This window comes from Narcine bancroftii, chromosome 12 (assembly GCF_036971445.1).
Source record: "Narcine bancroftii isolate sNarBan1 chromosome 12, sNarBan1.hap1, whole genome shotgun sequence".
NCBI classification, from domain to species: Eukaryota; Metazoa; Chordata; class Chondrichthyes; order Torpediniformes; family Narcinidae; genus Narcine; species Narcine bancroftii.
Window position 1 is genome coordinate 15,186,608 of NC_091480.1, and position 17,178 is coordinate 15,203,785.

General features: G+C 44.6%; 2 protein-coding genes across 7 annotated transcripts in view; one reads left to right on the forward strand and one right to left on the reverse strand.

Annotated features, from left to right (window-relative positions):
* The window catches only part of clec16a (C-type lectin domain containing 16A), a 210,582-nt gene that overhangs the window by 180,036 nt on the left and 13,368 nt on the right, over window positions 1-17,178 (forward strand). For all 4 annotated transcript variants that reach the window (XR_011347334.1, XR_011347331.1, XR_011347332.1 and 1 more), the window contains exon 24: window positions 14,426-16,329. The gene's annotated coding sequence lies outside the window, so the exon portion shown is untranslated. The remainder of the gene's footprint in view (window positions 1-14,425; window positions 16,330-17,178) is intronic.
* The window catches only part of socs1a (suppressor of cytokine signaling 1a), a 48,569-nt gene continuing 45,398 nt past the window's right edge, over window positions 14,008-17,178 (reverse strand). Inside the window, exons 1-2 of one of the 3 annotated variants that reach the window (XM_069906110.1) lie at window positions 15,846-16,340; window positions 14,008-15,027 (exon numbers count right to left, since the gene is read on the reverse strand). In XM_069906110.1, the coding sequence (XP_069762211.1) occupies window positions 14,320-14,955 (636 nt within the window). In that variant the 5' untranslated portion in view covers window positions 14,956-15,027; window positions 15,846-16,340 and the 3' untranslated portion in view covers window positions 14,008-14,319. Of the gene's footprint in view, window positions 15,028-15,181; window positions 15,546-15,845; window positions 16,341-17,178 lie in introns of those variants that run through there. The other 2 variants (XM_069906112.1, XM_069906111.1) reach the window with 2 other exon arrangements.

Below are 17,178 nucleotides of genomic sequence, written 5' to 3' on the forward strand. Positions count from 1 at the left end.
AGTTTAATTCATTGTTTTCAGACCTGCCATTTTACAGGTTCAAAAATACAGATGTGGGGAAGAAACATCTGGTCAGAGGAGAGGGAGTTGAAACCTCCCAGAATGGGGAACCGAGTGGGTGACTGTCTAGGTGAGGCACAAGCTAGATGTTATCATTTTCCATTGTTGATGCAGAGATGTGCTGCTGAGGAGTGTGTGTTCTCACGCTGATCACAGAATGCACCAACTTTCCAGGCAGGAATGTTGAATGAGGGCCAGGATCTCCTCCTTCACAGAATAAACAGTCTACCAAATAAAGAGAGAGAGAAGAACCTTTCTCATCTGTCATCTACAATGAATGCATTTAAATGTATTTAAACACACTTTCTCTGTACTTTTAAACTTTTTTTCTTAGATATTCAGAATGGTAACAGGCCATTTTGGCCCACAACCCCATACTGCCCAATTAACCTACAACCCCCCCGATACATTTCAAATGGTGGGAGGAAACCAGAGCCCCCAGGGGAAACCATGCAGACATAGGGAGAACATACAAGTTCCTTACAGACAGCGCGGGATTCGAAAGCTGGTCCCGATTGCTGGCACTGTAACAGCGTTGCACAAGCTGCCACGGTTTAGAGTAAGCTTTATTTTCCAATTCTGCAAACATTGTTCTTTGTATTTGTAAATACCCATCGCAATGACCAAAATTCTTGCTTTGCTTTAATTTGCAGCAAAGTTCACAGGGATGACTGAATGTCCCGCATGATTCATCTCCTGGGTGACCACTTCACTGTGCACCTACACCAATGGGAGCTCCTGATGCCAGCCATTTGAACTGCCTCCCCTATGTCCACACTGTTCTCAGCCTTCTCTATTAGCCACTGTGATGGCCAATGCAAATGTAAAGAGAAGTACCTCATATTCCACCTGGGTAATCTACACCCCAATAGCATGAACTTTGAACTCTCCTACTTCAAGTTACCCACTCCCCCAGGTCCCTTTCTCTTGTCCATCCACACTCTCTCACACATCTAACCCCCACTGCACCCCGTGGGCCAGTCCTTTACCCGTTCCCTACCTTCTCCACCTCCCCACCACCCACATTGCACTTCAACACTGTCCCCTTTGGACCATGTAAGGTAAAAACATCATGAGATGGGACCGGAGAAGGAGTCACCCAGTACTAAGGAGTAACAGAATGCAGATGTGACCTTGTACACTCAAGATAAGCTTTGCACTAACAAGATGATGTGGAGCAGACTAACAGAGAAGGGTAGCAACAGTTTATTCATTGGACAACGTCATGGTATGATAATTTACTAAGTACGTATCCTGAGGTATAAAAAAAACACCACTTGCTGATAACGGCAGAATGCGCCTTCTCCAACTAACACTGTTAGTTGCAAGTGTTACAATCCGGCAATAAAGAACAAAGAACCTTGATTTCGACTCAGTCTGGTGTTTGACTCACTCATTCATGAACAAAGCAGACCTAACAACCACCATACCTTCCTTACATGGTTTCATCAATCTTATTTTTCAGCAGCGTCTGCTCCTCTCCCGCCCATCGTGGGTCCATCTTCCCCAACTCCTCCTTTTCCTTTTTTTGTCTGCTTCCACCTATTACATTAGTCCTGATGCAGGGTTTCAGCACAAAACATTTCCCTCCTTGGACACTGACACCACAGGCACCAGTCTTCACTCAATCGAGGACATCGACAAGAGACAGTGTCTTAAGCAAGCAGCCTCTATCCTCAAGGACCCCCACCACCCAGGCCTTGGCCTCTTTACTCTGCTACCATCAGGAAAAAGGAACAGGAGCCTGACGACGAGCCCTCAAGCAGACAAGGACAGCTTCTTCGCCTCTGCCATCAGATTCCTGAATGAGCAATGAACCACAGCATCAGAAAGACCGGAGAAGGATGAGAGGAGACTTAATGGGGTCGACAAGATTCTGAGAGTCAGCCAGCACTTTTTTTTCCCCAGGGCAGGAATAGCAAAACACCAGAGGACATCTCTACAAAGTAAAGTGAGGGACGTTTCGGGGAGACCTCGGGGGTAGGTTTTTTTTTTACACAGAGTGTTGTGGATGCTTGGAATGCCTTGTCAGAGGTGATGGTGGGGGCTGAAACAATAGGGGCATTTAAAAGACTCTTTGACAGGCACATGGATGAAGAAAGGGTGAAGGTAGGGTTTTTTTAAGGAATATATGGGTCAGCACAACATCGAGGGCTGAAGGGCCTGTACTGTGTTCTATATTCATAGACACGATCTTACTTTGACTCTTTCTTGAACTATTTATTTATTTTGTAATGTAGTTTATAATAATGTTTGCACTGTGACGCCTGCCACAAAACATGACATGTGACATGTTTCGTGACATGTTCATGACAATAAATAGACTTGACTTAAAAAAGGCATGTATGAGGACCAGTTCTGAATGGTTGAATGAGCTTGAGAGACATGGGACACACCCCTGTCTCTGTTCCTTGTGTATTTCTGTCTGTTCAAGTTCATTGTCACACTATACCTGGTACAGTGAAAAGAGTTTGTATTGTGAGCAATCCAGCAAGTCAACTCTAACGTGCACACAGTAGTGCAAAGTGGAAGACCAAGAGCACATTACAGTGAGGGGATCAAGGGGCTCAAGGGAACACTATGGTGATGTTCATCTGGCTATGTCTAAGGAGATCTATCGTAACAATTGTATCTGGCCACATCTGTGCTTGGGTTCAATTTTGCAGCAACTTTGGGTTTCAGGACCTGGAAAACAAAAATGTGTTCTAATGAGAGTGTTGAAAAGTTGGAATTAGATGCCAGGTCTGCTGATTTGGGCAGGTGTAAATGGTCCATTGGACAATGCAAAGAGTTACCCTTGGAGTCATAGCCAATATTTATCTCAATCAAAATTACTGACACATACACCTGTTACTAAAAGCTTACTGCATATGAATAATGTTCCGTATGTGAAAGATATTTTATAAATGAAGCTCTTTGTTCCTTATGGGTTAGATCAATCATTGTTTGCAAAGAAGGAAGTAAGAGAGATGGACCATTGGCTCATGACCAACATGCAACTAGAGGACCCGGCCACTGACTCTGGATCATTGGGTAGGATTCTTGCCATTGAGTCAGGCACAAAATCTGGGCAGACACTCACGTGTGGTTTTGATTGTGTGCAAAGTGCCACGTTTCAGTTCAGGTAAAGTATGGCCATGGCCTTGAGATTGTATCATTTGCAGCATGCAACATTTCTGGCTTTTACTCGATGGAATTTGATCAAAAATAATCATTGTGTTCATGCTTCAGAGGCTGTTAGACATACATGGTGTTGCCAATCAGCAGGTTTGAGGACATCTGTGTGTTGTGACCTGCTTCAACTTCTGTTAAAGCAGCCCTGGTCTGATTTCATCTCTTCTTGGAAGTTTGAGTAATCCTTCCAGATAAGTTCTCGTTTATTTTTAGTCATCCATCCTCCCAACTATTCCTTGAACTGTGCCAATAACCTCCCCAGCTAATGCCTCTTCCTTCCCCATCTCCCCTCACACCTCCCCATCTACTTCCCATGAGGTAATGCTTTATCACACCTTATTTAGATGTGGTACAATTTTCAGATTTTTACCCACTCCCACTTCCACCTACCCTTCACATCGATTGAGTCTCAGGAGGGGCATACCCAGGGGAAGAGTGACTGGCAGGGACATCGTGTCCAAATAATCATTGAGCGTGAATGAAATTGAATGAAGCACATCTGTCCAAAGATGGTCAAAATCCCACTCTTGTCTGCAATAGAAAAGAGGAACAGGTGATGTTTTGCTAGTATTCTCATCAACCCTCAATCAAAAGCAATAATGCTGAATGTCTGATCATTATTATTCTGTTGTTAATGGCAGCTTTGTGCCAGAATTGTTAGAACACTTCAAAAAATTATTTTGGGATGAATGAAACCTGTGGTCCTCCCCCGGCCCCTTCCCCCACCAATTTATTCAGGTGCCTGCCGGCTCTTTGGTCACACCTTGCCTTGGTTATGTATCTTTGCCTCAAAAAGAATGCTGTGTGATCTGCTGAGTTGCTCCAGCACTTTTGTGCCTTGAATTACTACTGACTTCCTTGTTTAACTCAGCACACATGTAGTTGTTTTTTTCTCTTTTTCAGAATGATTATAAATATTTGGAAGCGATGATGGTTTTGTTGCAGCATTGTCTCCTCTGAGTCAGAGGATGTGTGTGTCAAGCCCAACTCTATCTCGAGCCAATATAATTCTCCTATTGCTGACTGTTGTTTCAGTGTAAATTGAGCATAAAAAAAAACGTTTTACCCTTTAGTAATTGTTTCCTGATAAATTCAGCCCATTGTGAAACTGGGCGAGGCAATTTTGGGTACAATTCATTTTAGACGAACTGTCATTTTTCCAATGTCATTCATACATCTAATCATAATGTCAAGACCTATAGAGGTTTATAATATTAATATTCCACCTGGGTAGTGTAAGGTAAAACATCATGAGATGGGAATGTACAGGGCTGTAACAAGATGTAAATGCATCCTTGTACTTACAAGATAAGAGAGACATTGATGGATTGAGAGGCAGGAAGCTAGCAGGGAAAGGATAGCAACAGTTTTAGTCATTGGACAAGTAATGATATGATGATGTTCTAAGCATGTATCCAAGGGTATAAAAAATCACCATTTTGCTGATAACGGCAGAATGCATTCTCCGACTAACATGTTTAGTCGCAAGTGTTACAATCCGGTAATAAAGAACAAAGAACCCTGATTTCGACTCAGCCTGGTGTTTGTCTCACTCATTCATGAACAAAGCAGACCTAACAGTAGGGAAGTCTAAAACTAGAGGGCGTAGATTTACCGAGAGATGGGAAATATTTAAAAGAGATATAACACACATACAGACAAACAACACATATGCAGGGCAAGGATTTCATCTATACAAATAAATAAATAAATAGACTTTGTTTCGTGCATATGAAAGTCTCAGATGCTTAGTGTGAGGAGCTCCTTTGGTCGTCCAGGATTGTCATTGCCCTTGGGCCTGGTGGTGCTGGCTCTGATCCTCCTGTATCCCTCCCCCAACGGAAGCAGCTGAAAAATGCCGCGTGCGGGATGGAAGGGACCCTCAATGATCTTGCATGCCCTCTTCAGACAAGGATCCCGGTAGATCACGTTTTTGGGAGGGGGGAACGGGGACGGAGACGCTCTGCCACTGTTATGGTCCTGCGGATTGATCTCTGATCCATTTCTCTGCAGCAACCGTAATACAGCCGGCCAGGATGCTTTCGACAGAGCTTTTTGACATAATAACCATCCTCTATGTCTTTAAAACAAAGGTGATGAATTGAATGAATTGCCAGGAGGATGGTCAAGGCAGGTATAATTACAACACTTTAAAAAAGACAATTGGACAGGTGCATAGATAATGAAGATTTCGAGGGATATGGACTGAACTCAAGAATTCTTGGTTGCATGGAGAAATTTTTGAAGTGCACATTTCTGTGTTATATAACTGTGGATCTGAATTCATGAGCACGATTGCCCATCTCTGCCTTACCAACAAAAATGAGAGCAGTAGACTTCAACCTGTGGACCTTCTGCCAGATCATTTTGCAGCTGTCTCAGCTCCTATTTGAGCTCTAATATTTCCACTTGCTATTGTTGGTCTCTTATTACATGCCGCGTGCATGTTCAGGGAGGGATATGTTATGGTGACAGACACTTGCCAGATCAAGAGTGACGAACATGGAGATGGGAGATAGTGTGACCAAGAGATAGCTGGTGCAGTGTGGGGAGTGTGTGCATCTTTGCCCATAGGAAATAGATCTCAAGAACCCTGAGTGTCAATTATGAACACTGTTGTCAACTGTCATTTTAAACCATATAGGGTCGAGAGGTTATGTTCAGGGAATGCCTTCCCTGACTGGCTGTAGCGCTAAATACTTTGCCTCTTCAATCCTCCAAGTAAGGGTGAAATCAAAGTCTGAGCATTTTTTTAAAAATGTACACCTCCATCACGGTAACAGGCCCTTCCAGCCCACAAGCCTGTGTTGCCCAAATACACCCAATTGACCTCCAACCCTTGTATGTTTTGAAGGGTCAGAGGAAACGGGAGCACTTGGAGGAAACCCACACAGACACAGGGGGAATATATGAACTTCTTACAGACAGTGCTGGATTCGAACCCACTGTAATAGAATTGCGCTAACCACTAAACTAGCTGTGCAAAGCAATGTAATTTTTTTTGGTCCTTGTTGATGGTCAGAAATGAGCAAAAGTGTTCTACAATTAATAAACCGTCAGTTCAAAGCGCTTCTTGCCATTTAATAATGGCTTCTGTTGTTTGCTTTGTGCTGCATAATATGGATCAGACTTTATTGGGACGTTATGAAATACAAGAGGGTTAAAAAGTAAGTATTCAGTTTGAGGTCAGGGCTTCCCTCCAGTTCTCTTTTCTGTCCCTGTCCAAGCTCTGTCCTGTGTTTCTTGCTTGTTTCTCTATTTCAGGCTTGTTCTATTTCGGTTTCTTTCCCAACGTAAAAGGAGAACAACTCCAGTGACTTATCTTTGTCTGCGTCTCATATCGTTAGTGAGTTAGAGATTTATGTTGAAGCTCAGCCAGCATTGACTGTTGGTAATAAGATTGCCTTCCACTTGTTACGTGGTCAGCTGGCTTGAAGTGTTACAAGACCAGTACTGAAGGGGGCATTTTGTGCAGCCAGCTTCAATGTAAACTCGCCCAGAATTCTTTGATAGAATAGAATCCTTCTATCAAGGGATAGAAGACAGAGACAAAGTACAGGACCGTTTCTGGATTCATAACTTTAGAAAGACAACAAAGAATGTTCCACCCTAACAAAAGCATCAGATTAAAGTGATGTTAAAGACTAGGTTAAATTGCCCCCTGTGTAATTAAGTGGAAAAAGAATCAAAGGGGATTTGATGGATAAGTGGGAGAAAATAAATTTCAGGGCGACAGGGAAGTTAGAAAGAAGGAATGGGAATTATAGGATTGATCTGTTGGGAGCTGACATGGACCTGATGGGACAAATGTGACAATTTGGCATCTACAAATTTTACCATGGGATGAGCATTACACAATGACTGTTATAATGGGATGAAATTGAAATAATGAATGGGCTTTGGATGTTCAGGGAGGGATATGTTATGGTGACAGACACTTGCCAGATCAAGAGTGACGAACATGGAGATGGGAGATAGTGTGACCAAGAGATAGCTGGTGCAGTGTGGGGAGTGTGTGCATATTGGGTGAAGGTAACTTATCAACAGGGGTTGCAGTCCAGCAAAGTGAACTATAATAAAGCTACATTTGGGCAGAAGAAGAAAGGGTTACAGACCCCAGGGAGAGGAGGAAGATCAGAAATTGACTGTCGGTCCAGGGTAAACTGCGAACATCAGTGAGTCATCACTATCTGTGTCAATTCAAACATTGCACTTGGCAGATTGGACACAAGTTGAATGTTTCCTTTGATTCAAGAGAACAACACCAGAGGTCACAGCTCAGAATAAGTGAAGGGCAGATCTGGAGAGACATTTCTGGGACCCAAACATACCATTTCATACATTGAAGGTCAATGATTGGACTGTTTGAATTTTGACCAATTTAGTTTCATGTTGCAAATAGCTTGAGCCAATAAACTCTTTGACATTGTAATGAGGCCACAAAATAATGCTATTAGATACACATGCACATTATATTATGTATTGCAGGTACTCCCCGACTTACGACCGTAATTCGGACTGAAGGATCGGTTGTAATGCACGAATGTCAGAATTGCGTACATTTGTTAAAAAATATAAAATGTACACAGTTTATGTTGTATTTGACAAACTATAACAGGGATACAGGGCATGTAAGAGCCAAAATGTGCGTACTGAGCTTGTTAGCCAGCGTCCCAGGGTCTGTATGCTGGGCACGGACATCCTGTGCACATGCGCGAGTCTTCAGTTGGCACGTGCGTGGCGGGTTCACGTATTGGAGTTCGGTTGGCCCATGCGCGAGTGTTAAGCTCCCAAATGATATTGAATTTGTGCCCTTAACTCTCACACATGGGCCAACCGAACTCCAATATGTGAACCGCGCAAGCACCAACCGAAGACTCGCACATACACACAGGAATCAAGATGGCTGTGCCCAGTCGACGAACCCCAGGATGCTAACTAACAAAGTAAATGTGCACATTTTGGCTCTTTCATGCCCTGTATCCCTGTTATATCTTGTCAAGTACAACATAAACTGTGTAAATTTTATATTTTTTCTTATATTTCTTAACAAATTTTCAGTCGTATGTGCAGATGGATATAAGTCGCATAGGTTGCAATTCGGGGAGTACCTGTACGGGAACACAATGAAACAGTATTATGAAAATGTATACATCTGCAGAGAATGAACAGAGAGGCCACAACAGGAGCCCCAGATGCAGTAGATGACCCCTCCGGATGCGCAAGGGAAGTGTTGCTTCACTTAGAAGGCCGGTTTAGGCGCCGGTGGTGAGGGAGGAGGTACAGCACTTCCTGAGGTCACAAGGGGAAGTGCCAAGGGGGTGATTAAAAGGAAGGGATGAGTGGTTATGTATCTTTGCTCTATAAAATGCATTGTTTGACCTGCTGAGTTTCTCCAGCATTATGTTTTTACTAGAACCAAATGTTTCCCATTATCAGCCTATGCTGTCCTCTCCTCTCTTCCTACTGGAGCCCAAAGCCTGACATCACCAGCATGCCCGGAGATCTAGAGAATTGAGAATGGTTTCAGGTCCTGCCAAGCGCTATAACTCCTGTCTCTACTCAGCCCCGACTTTCCCAGTGACACTCCTTTTGGCAATTTCCCTTTTTAGATACAGTAAAACCCCTGTTATATGGAATTCAAGCAACTGGCAGCCTCAGGCAATCAGCAAAAAAAAAAATCGTGGAAAATAAATAGGTAAAATACGAAAGTTTAAAATTGGCGTGCCTTGCTGTCAGTTCACCTATCATGCAACATGCAATCTCAAGCAACTGGAAAATTCACTTATCTGGCATCTTCCAATCCCCACAGGTGCAGATACCAGGGGTTTTTACTGTACGTGTACAAGTAATTGTTAAAACACATTTAGATAGCAGTCACAGGGTTTAAACAGAATTTCTCAGCAATCATTTTATTTTTCATTCAATGAGAAACAAATATTATTTCATTGCTTTCCAATCAAAGAATTGTTCTCATTCCTTAGTAGTTTTGTACTGGGGTTCCCTGAGATATGAATGACCAAATCTCCGACTACACGCAAATGCTCCCATTTATTTTGAACCATTTTTCCAGCCAGTAACAAAAATAATAATAATAAAATATTTCATGGTGTTCATAAATGACTGAATACAGTACGTGTTCCATTGGTTTCATTATTATGAGGAGTGGTAAGGTGATTATTCAATGAAATGGCAATCATACGAAATTGGCTTATGGACAATTCTTAGGAGCAGAAGTTTTACATAATCCAGTCTTTGCCCTTCCCAATAATTAGCAGTTGTCCATAATTTCTCCACAAGTCAGTCACATCCATTTTCCATAGCAACCCATATCATATCCACTTTCCACATGTATTATCATGATGTCTTTAAGATTAATGCTTGAACTCCACATTATATGAAATTCTGATAATCATCAGGTTCGAAAGGCACACACACTAACAATGGATGGCCAGTCTCAAACTTGCCTCAAAATCCAAAATAAACTTGTCACTTGTAACCAAATTCAGTACTCTAATAAACATTTCAAGTTAATTCCACCATTAGACCTCATTTAAATTTATTTTAAATTTAGACATACAGCCCAGTATCAGACCCTTCTGCCTTGCAAGCCCATGGTGCCCAAATACCCCAATTAACCTATAACCCCCCCCCCTCCATATGTTTTGGAAGGTGGGAGGAAACTGGAGCACCTGGAGGAAACTCATGCAGACACGGGGAGAATGTCCAGAGAGTGCCAGATTCGAACCCTGGTCGTTGGTGCTGTAATAGTCGTGCTAAATGTGCTACCCTAAACTCCATGAAGTTCAAAGAAGTTTTCATTATGATTGAATTACAAAGGTCTTTGATTGTCCAGGGTAATGGAGGGGAGAGGCTGAAGGAATGATGTAAAACCACAGGTATGGCAAAGGACCCTGGAATCCCCCTGCATGCATCAAGTCTCAGCACCCAGGCTGTGCTACAGGTCCTCTTGTAGACCATGACCTCGGGTTATGCTCATTTAAATTTAGACAAATGCAAGGGAATCTCATTGAGATATATAACATTTAGATATATAACATTTAGGTACAGGAAGGATGTTCCAGATGTGGGGGAAGTTCAGAACAGGGGGTCTCATTCTAAGGATAAGGGGGAAGCCATTGAGGACTGAGATGTGAAGAAGCTTCTTCACTCAGAGAGTTGTGAACTTGTGGTGCTCCTTGCCACAGAGAGTTGCTTGGGCCAGTTCATTACATATATTGAAATATGATTTGGATGAGGCACTTGTGGTTAAAGGAATCAAGGGATATGGAGGGAAAGCAGGAACAGACTACTGAATTTGCATGATCAGTCATAATCATATTGAACGATGGTGTAAATTCGAAGGGCAGAATAGACTTCTTCTGCACTTATTTCCTTCGATTCTATAATTTGAGGACCTGAGCAAAGACCAGCAGGTGACTGGAATTAAGGATCTGAAGATATAGTTGAACAGTAGGCCTGAATAATCCATCATTATGGGTTACGGTCTGGTTGTTGTACATGGACTCATATTACCTGTGTAATACGCTCCACAGCAGGGGTCCTTAAGCTCCGCTGCTGGAGCTGCTGTAACGCCTCTGGTGCGGACCCGCAGGGAGTGAAGTCTCAGTGCTCACCTATGGAGTCAAAGCACCCAGTCCTACTGTCGTTGGCTCTGTACAGGCTTTAATGGTAGATTATTTTAAAGTCCTGTGACCGCAGGGTCTTGACCCAAGACCTATGATCGGCGGCACCCGTGAGGGTTGCAGACTCTAGGAAGCAGAGGACTGGCGCAGGGCACCAAAAACTAGGAAGACTATCCCCCCCCATTTGTGAAACAAAGGAGACCGCCCACAGGACAGTGCCCCCCCCCCATTTGTGAAGCAAAGGAGACCATCGACGGGACAGTGCCCTCGACGGCAGACCAATGAGGGGCTCTTAGGCTGATGAACACACAAGAGACAGACTGTTGATGACTGGAGGCGAGGTACCCACATAGGATGCAGGCTGCCAGCGACTGTGGTCAAAGGACACGCACCAGGCTGCAGACTGCTGGAGTGTAGCTTGAGACTGGCTGAAAGGGGACCAGTTATCAAAACCGAGATGCAAGAGGGCAATGGGGACGTCTTGATCGTGTCAGAGGTGTGCACCTGCAGCAGGGGTTGCTGATGGCTTGGACTGAAGACTGTGAGGCTGCAGGACCCACTGGAGGCAACGCTATGGACATTCACTGACCTCGGGGTGGGTCACTCTTTTGCTTCTCTTTCTCTGGCTGTAAGGGGGCGCTGCCGATAGTGAATCTCTGGCTGCCTTACAGTACACTAAAGGAAATTTTGTATAATATCACATGTTCTGTTTATGACATGACAATAGGATAATCGACTCTTAAGCATGGATTCTAAAGCAGTAGGGGATGAAGTGCATTTCCAGATATGGATGGGAGCTGAAAGGGGATGGGAATCATAGAAGTGGAAAGTGTCAGTGCACTTGTTCCCACTCCCCACTACCATAGACAAAAGACTTCACCTTGGGGATAGCCTTCTTGTCTATCAGTGAGATTTCTGGCATCAATGGCCTCAGCTTTGGCATAGGTAAGGATGGCCATTGTATTTGAGCAGGTCTTCACCCTCCTGTTGAAGTGGCATTCAAGACTCGAGCAGTTTCTTCAGCATGAGTTTCTGCTCTAACTAATCACTGGTATCTTCCTCTCCAACTCTAACCCCCCCCCCCCCACTCCGCAACAATGTGATCTACTGGGACCATTGTCTGAAGAATTGTCAAGGACCCCTTCCACTCCATATACAGCATCTTTCCTCTGCTCCCATCGGGAAAGAGAAACAGGAATAATCAGAGCCCAAGTGCCACCGTGTTGAGCCAGATGGGCAGTGGGAACGTTAAACGACCAAAGGACCTCCTCACACTAAGCATGTGAGGCTCTCAGATTTACAAAACTACATTTATTGATTTATTTGGATATATGAACACTTGTCCTGCATGTGTATTGTTTGTCTGTTATGTATGCGATGTCTAGTTGTGTGTCTTTAGGCTGCACCGAGGAGCAGCAAACATTGTTTTGTACTCGTGCAATGAGATGTCAAAAAACATGACGTGTTGTGAGATGAATGCTGTTGTAGGGAGGCCTGACTGTCAAATTCCCATTGTGCTCTTTGAGTGCAGAGAAATGTTGCTTGTGGCTTATCTCTTCAATCAACTGGGAAGCATGCAAACAGAATGAATTTAATTTTTAGGCCATGTGTCTACCGATACCTCAGTGCAATGCTGGCAGAAGGCTCTGCTATTGGAGCAGCAGTCTCGGCACAAAGTACCCCATTGCGCTCTTGCAGAACGGCAGGAGAATTATTTCCTGCTGTCTTGACGAACATTTACCCTTAATCTATATCCCTAAAGCAAGGAATCTAGTTATCAGATAGCTGTGCACATTGAGTGAGTTATGTGGATAATGACTACACACAATTGTCTACACTGGTGAGTAGGTGCTTTTGTAAGTACCTAACTTGGAAACAGGTAATGCATTCTCCTTATTACGAAGAAACAGTTTTTAATTTAGACAAACAACACGGTGACAGGCCCTCCTGGCCCACAAGCCTGTACCACCTAATTGCACCCAATTGACCAACAACCCTTGAAGACACAGGAAGAATGTACAAACTCCTTACAGACTGCACTAGATTCAAACCCAAGTCGCTGGTGCTGGAACCGTGTTGCACTAACCATTGTCGGTTATTTTTAAAGATATGCTGTGTCAGCAACTTTTTTCAGTTGAAATATCTGCTGTAAATGGACTGTCCCAATTGTATGCAGTTAAACTGCCATCTTGGTGGGTACCAGATTAACAAACCCCAGAGCTGACATAAAGTACAATGGTGTATTCACAGTAAAGAGAACTTCAGGCCAAACTGGGCCTGTTTTGTGGTTATATGGTTATAACAATCTCATACATGGCCCATATTTTCCAATGTAATAGTTGATTAATCATCTACCAATCTTGATTTCAAAAATCAACTAAAATAGGAATAATTTGTGCCTGGGATGATTTTATCCCCACAAAGGTGAACAAGTGCCACCTTGTGGTATGGTCTGGGAAAGCAAACTGACAGAGTCTGTTTAATTCAGTGGTTCACAACCTTTTCCTTTCCACTCACATCCCACTTTAAGTAATCCCTATGCCATCGGTGCTCTGTGATTTGTAAGGAATTGTTTAAGGTGGTGTGTGAGTGGGAAGGGAAGGTTGAGAATCACTGCTCCAGACCCAATGGTTACTGAAATATTTTGCTTGAGAAAAACTGTCATTGGCCCATTTCCTTTGGAGTTATGAAACCGTGCACATAACGAGTCCATTTGGCACAATTAAAACAGTGGTTTTCAAACCTTTTTCTTTCCACCCACATACCACCTTAAGCAATCCCTTACTAATCACAGATCACTTATGGCATAGGGAATACTTAAAGTGGTATGTGAGTGGAAAGAAAAAGGTTGAGAACCACTGCTCTAATATTTGGAATAAGCTGATTATTACCACACAAAGAATGACTAAAGCAGCACTCCTTGAAAGGTCCTGGCTCAGTCATAAAAATTGGCTTTTAAAGAGCCTATGGCCTTGACCAGACCATGTCTCAGCAAAGTGAGAACAGGTTTCTATTTCAATCTGTGTTCAAAAGAATGAATAACAAGAATGCCAAGGTCAAAAACAACCACCAACAACAGCAGATAATGAAGGGACACTGGTAGATTAAAAACATCTCAACAGAAGTGTAATTTTAAAACTTTCAAAATGTGTTTTATTTTATTACAAAATGAAGTATCTTCAAACTCTGCATGGCAGAAAATAAATCTGTGGGTCACAAACTCCACATAGTGTAAACATTTTTTTAAGAGTCTGTAAACAGTCATGAATGGTTCAAGTTTTGTCCAAAACTAAAACACAATGCTACAAAAGGAAATCACCCAAATAGGACTGAGCATTCACATTCCAGTGATGGTGTTGCCCTCTTTTCTTCATTGCCCTCTCACTGAGGGCTGGAGTGAAGAAAGGGAAGATGACAGGGAGTGCGTAATGCTGCTTATTTAGATGCGAAATGGAAATGTTTTCAGATAATCCTTCAAGACCGGGTTCAGGGGAAGCTGCTCGATGTTTTCTCTCCCATATGACTCAATAATCCTCTTTCTGCAGATTTCCTGCAAGGACTGCAACCTGACTTTCCGGAGAGGTTTAGAGAGAAGCTTCCTGGGCGAGGTTGCAAAATGCTCGATCAACTTCATGATGCAGCTGAAGAACTCCTTGCTGCCATCCAAACCAAAAAGACCACCCTTAAACTGAATCCTGAAACTGATGGGAGCATTGGCAGTTTTGACACTGAGAGAGAAAAAATAATTCTTCTGTCTGCTGTCCCTGATAAGATAGGTCCCCACCGGCTCGTTTTTAAGCTTGTTGTGAGCCACCTCCACTGGCATTGGACCCCAGTAGAAGCCACTGTCCTCCAAGTACCTGCAAGTCCTGATGATGATGTGAAAGTCTGACTGAGATCTGAACGTTTTGAAGTGTGTTTCCACCTGGCGGTTGATGGGGTTGGCCCTTGCCTGCTGGTGTCTGTGGCTGGGCTGTGGAAAGCCATTGTCATGGTCTATGGGTTCCAGTATCTGAGGCTCGAGTTGGTCTCTGGCGTTGGCAGCTCTGTCAGTCAGATTGCGGTCTGCCACCATCCTATAGCATGGACGATCGCGGGTGGTCTTCCATCGCTCGAGGCTTCTGTGCAATGCAGATAATCACCAACCCTGGATGAAAGAGGAAATAAGTGAGTCACCCAATTCCTGTAAACATATCAAATACGAAAATAAAACATTTTACTTGATTCCCGAATCAAAGAAGTCGAAACTAATACCAAGAGAAATTGGTTTTAATTCTTATATTACTGTGAAAGAACTTAACCCAGGCATCAGAGGAGAGTTACTCCTATCTCCAGTGGAGGGACCCCGTGCTCACATCCCTTCTCTGGACCCCTCGACCTGGTCGCCCAGTCTAAGAGTGAAAGTCAGTCGCAAAAACAACGTGTTGGCAAAGTCCAGGTCGAGCAGCCAACTCGTTCCAACAGGTGACCTCTCGCCACAACCCATTTGGGTTTCCGAAAGCCACCCAGACCTCTTTCATTCGCCAAACCAAAAAATTCCGCTGGTAGACCGTTGACCCGAATTATTTCTCGCCCCACGGGCACAGCCCGGGGCTTGAGGACCATTTCCATCTCTGGAGCCCCTTCCGATGTGGTTTCGACGTGGCCCGGACTGTGAAAGAGGATCAACCCCCTTCCCTCCACCCCACTCCCCCCAACCCTAACCTATCAGACCCTCATCCTTGCTGCCCGGGGCGCATCGTGACCCTGATCAGCAGGCAGAAGCGGACGGCGGGCTTGGTCAGCAAAGCCTAGTCACAATGTCTCTAAATTACAATCTCCCGTGGACACGAGTGAAATCCTCAGATGAAAAACTGCAGAAAGATGACCTGATTTTCAGGACACCGTAAATCCCTGTCAATATGTCGCCAGGATGTTGGTTTAACATGCATCTCATCTCGGAACACCGTTCACGAGCGTCTTTACCTTCTGCATCAGCCTCGGATCTGCGGAGAAAGTGGTGAGAGGAGACTTCCAATCGTCCTTTGTCGAGGACGAGACCCAGCAGCAGTGGCCGGCAGCGGGCGGCCGCCAGGAGCAAGTGTCTTCGCCTCCCTGGCCTGTGGACCGTGTGGCAGATTCAATAATCCGTGTCTCCGCACACATTTACAGGGCTCCGAGAAGCCAGGCACGCTCATTGCCTTTTGTTAGTTCTGGTCTGCAACACGAGCTGACATCTCACTTTGTTTTATATCACCTCCCCTCCCCTCGTCGATTCGAGGAAATCACCCGCTTCCAACCAACCAAACCAACTCCTGTACCCTTCACTTTCGGTTTCGCTTCTCGGCAGTTCTAAGAAATGTGTTGATGTTCTCGGGTCGTTGGAAATGAGATGTTCCGTTTTCTCTGGAAGAGTTACTCAGAGAGCAAGGTTTTTTTCTCTATATAAAGCACACACGGTAAAATGAAGGTGCGATTTGATCCCAGGCTAAGGATCGGGTGAATTGCAACACGCCGGGGCAGTGGAGGCAGGCAGGTGGAACATAGAGGCGGAAAGTCGACTGGGGTGGGGGGGTGAGGGGAGGCAAGGGCTGAGACGGTTGAGCAGTGAGGCAAAACGAGGGTGTCGGGTGGTAAGCAAAGCGGAAAAAAAGTGGAGACGGACAGTGAGAAGCAGACATAAAGAGGGGGTGGAGAGATGGACGGAGAGAAGAGCGAGTCGGAGGTGAAAATAGAGGTGGGTAGAAAGGAGAGAGGATAGGGGTGGGTAGAAACACAGACGAGATGAGGGTGGGGAGAAGGACAGACGAGATGGGGGTGGGGAGAAGGACAGACGAGATGGGGGTGGGGAGAAGGACAGACGAGATGGGGGTGGGTCGAAGGACAGACGAGATGGGGGTGGGGAGAAGGACAGACGAGATGAGGGTGGGTAGAAGGACAGACGAGATGGGGGTGGGGAGAAGGACAGACGAGATGAGGGTGGGTAGAAGGACAGACGAGATGGGGGTGGGGAGAAGGACAGACGAGATGAGGGTGGGTAGAAGGACAGACGAGATGGGGGTGGGGAGAAGGACAGACGAGATGAGGGTGGGTAGAAGGACCGGGGGAGAAAGACCAAGATAGAGAGAGGAGGGAGATAGTGGGTGGAGAAAAAGTCTGGAGAGGGGGAGATGGGGGTGGGGAGAAAGACTGGGAAGATGGGGGTGGGGAGAATGAATGAACGGCACAGAGAGGAGGGAGATAAGCAGGGAGAAGGACTGAAGAAGGAAAGTGAAACAGAAAGAGCGAGAGTGCGGGCGATGGGGGATTGAAGACAGCT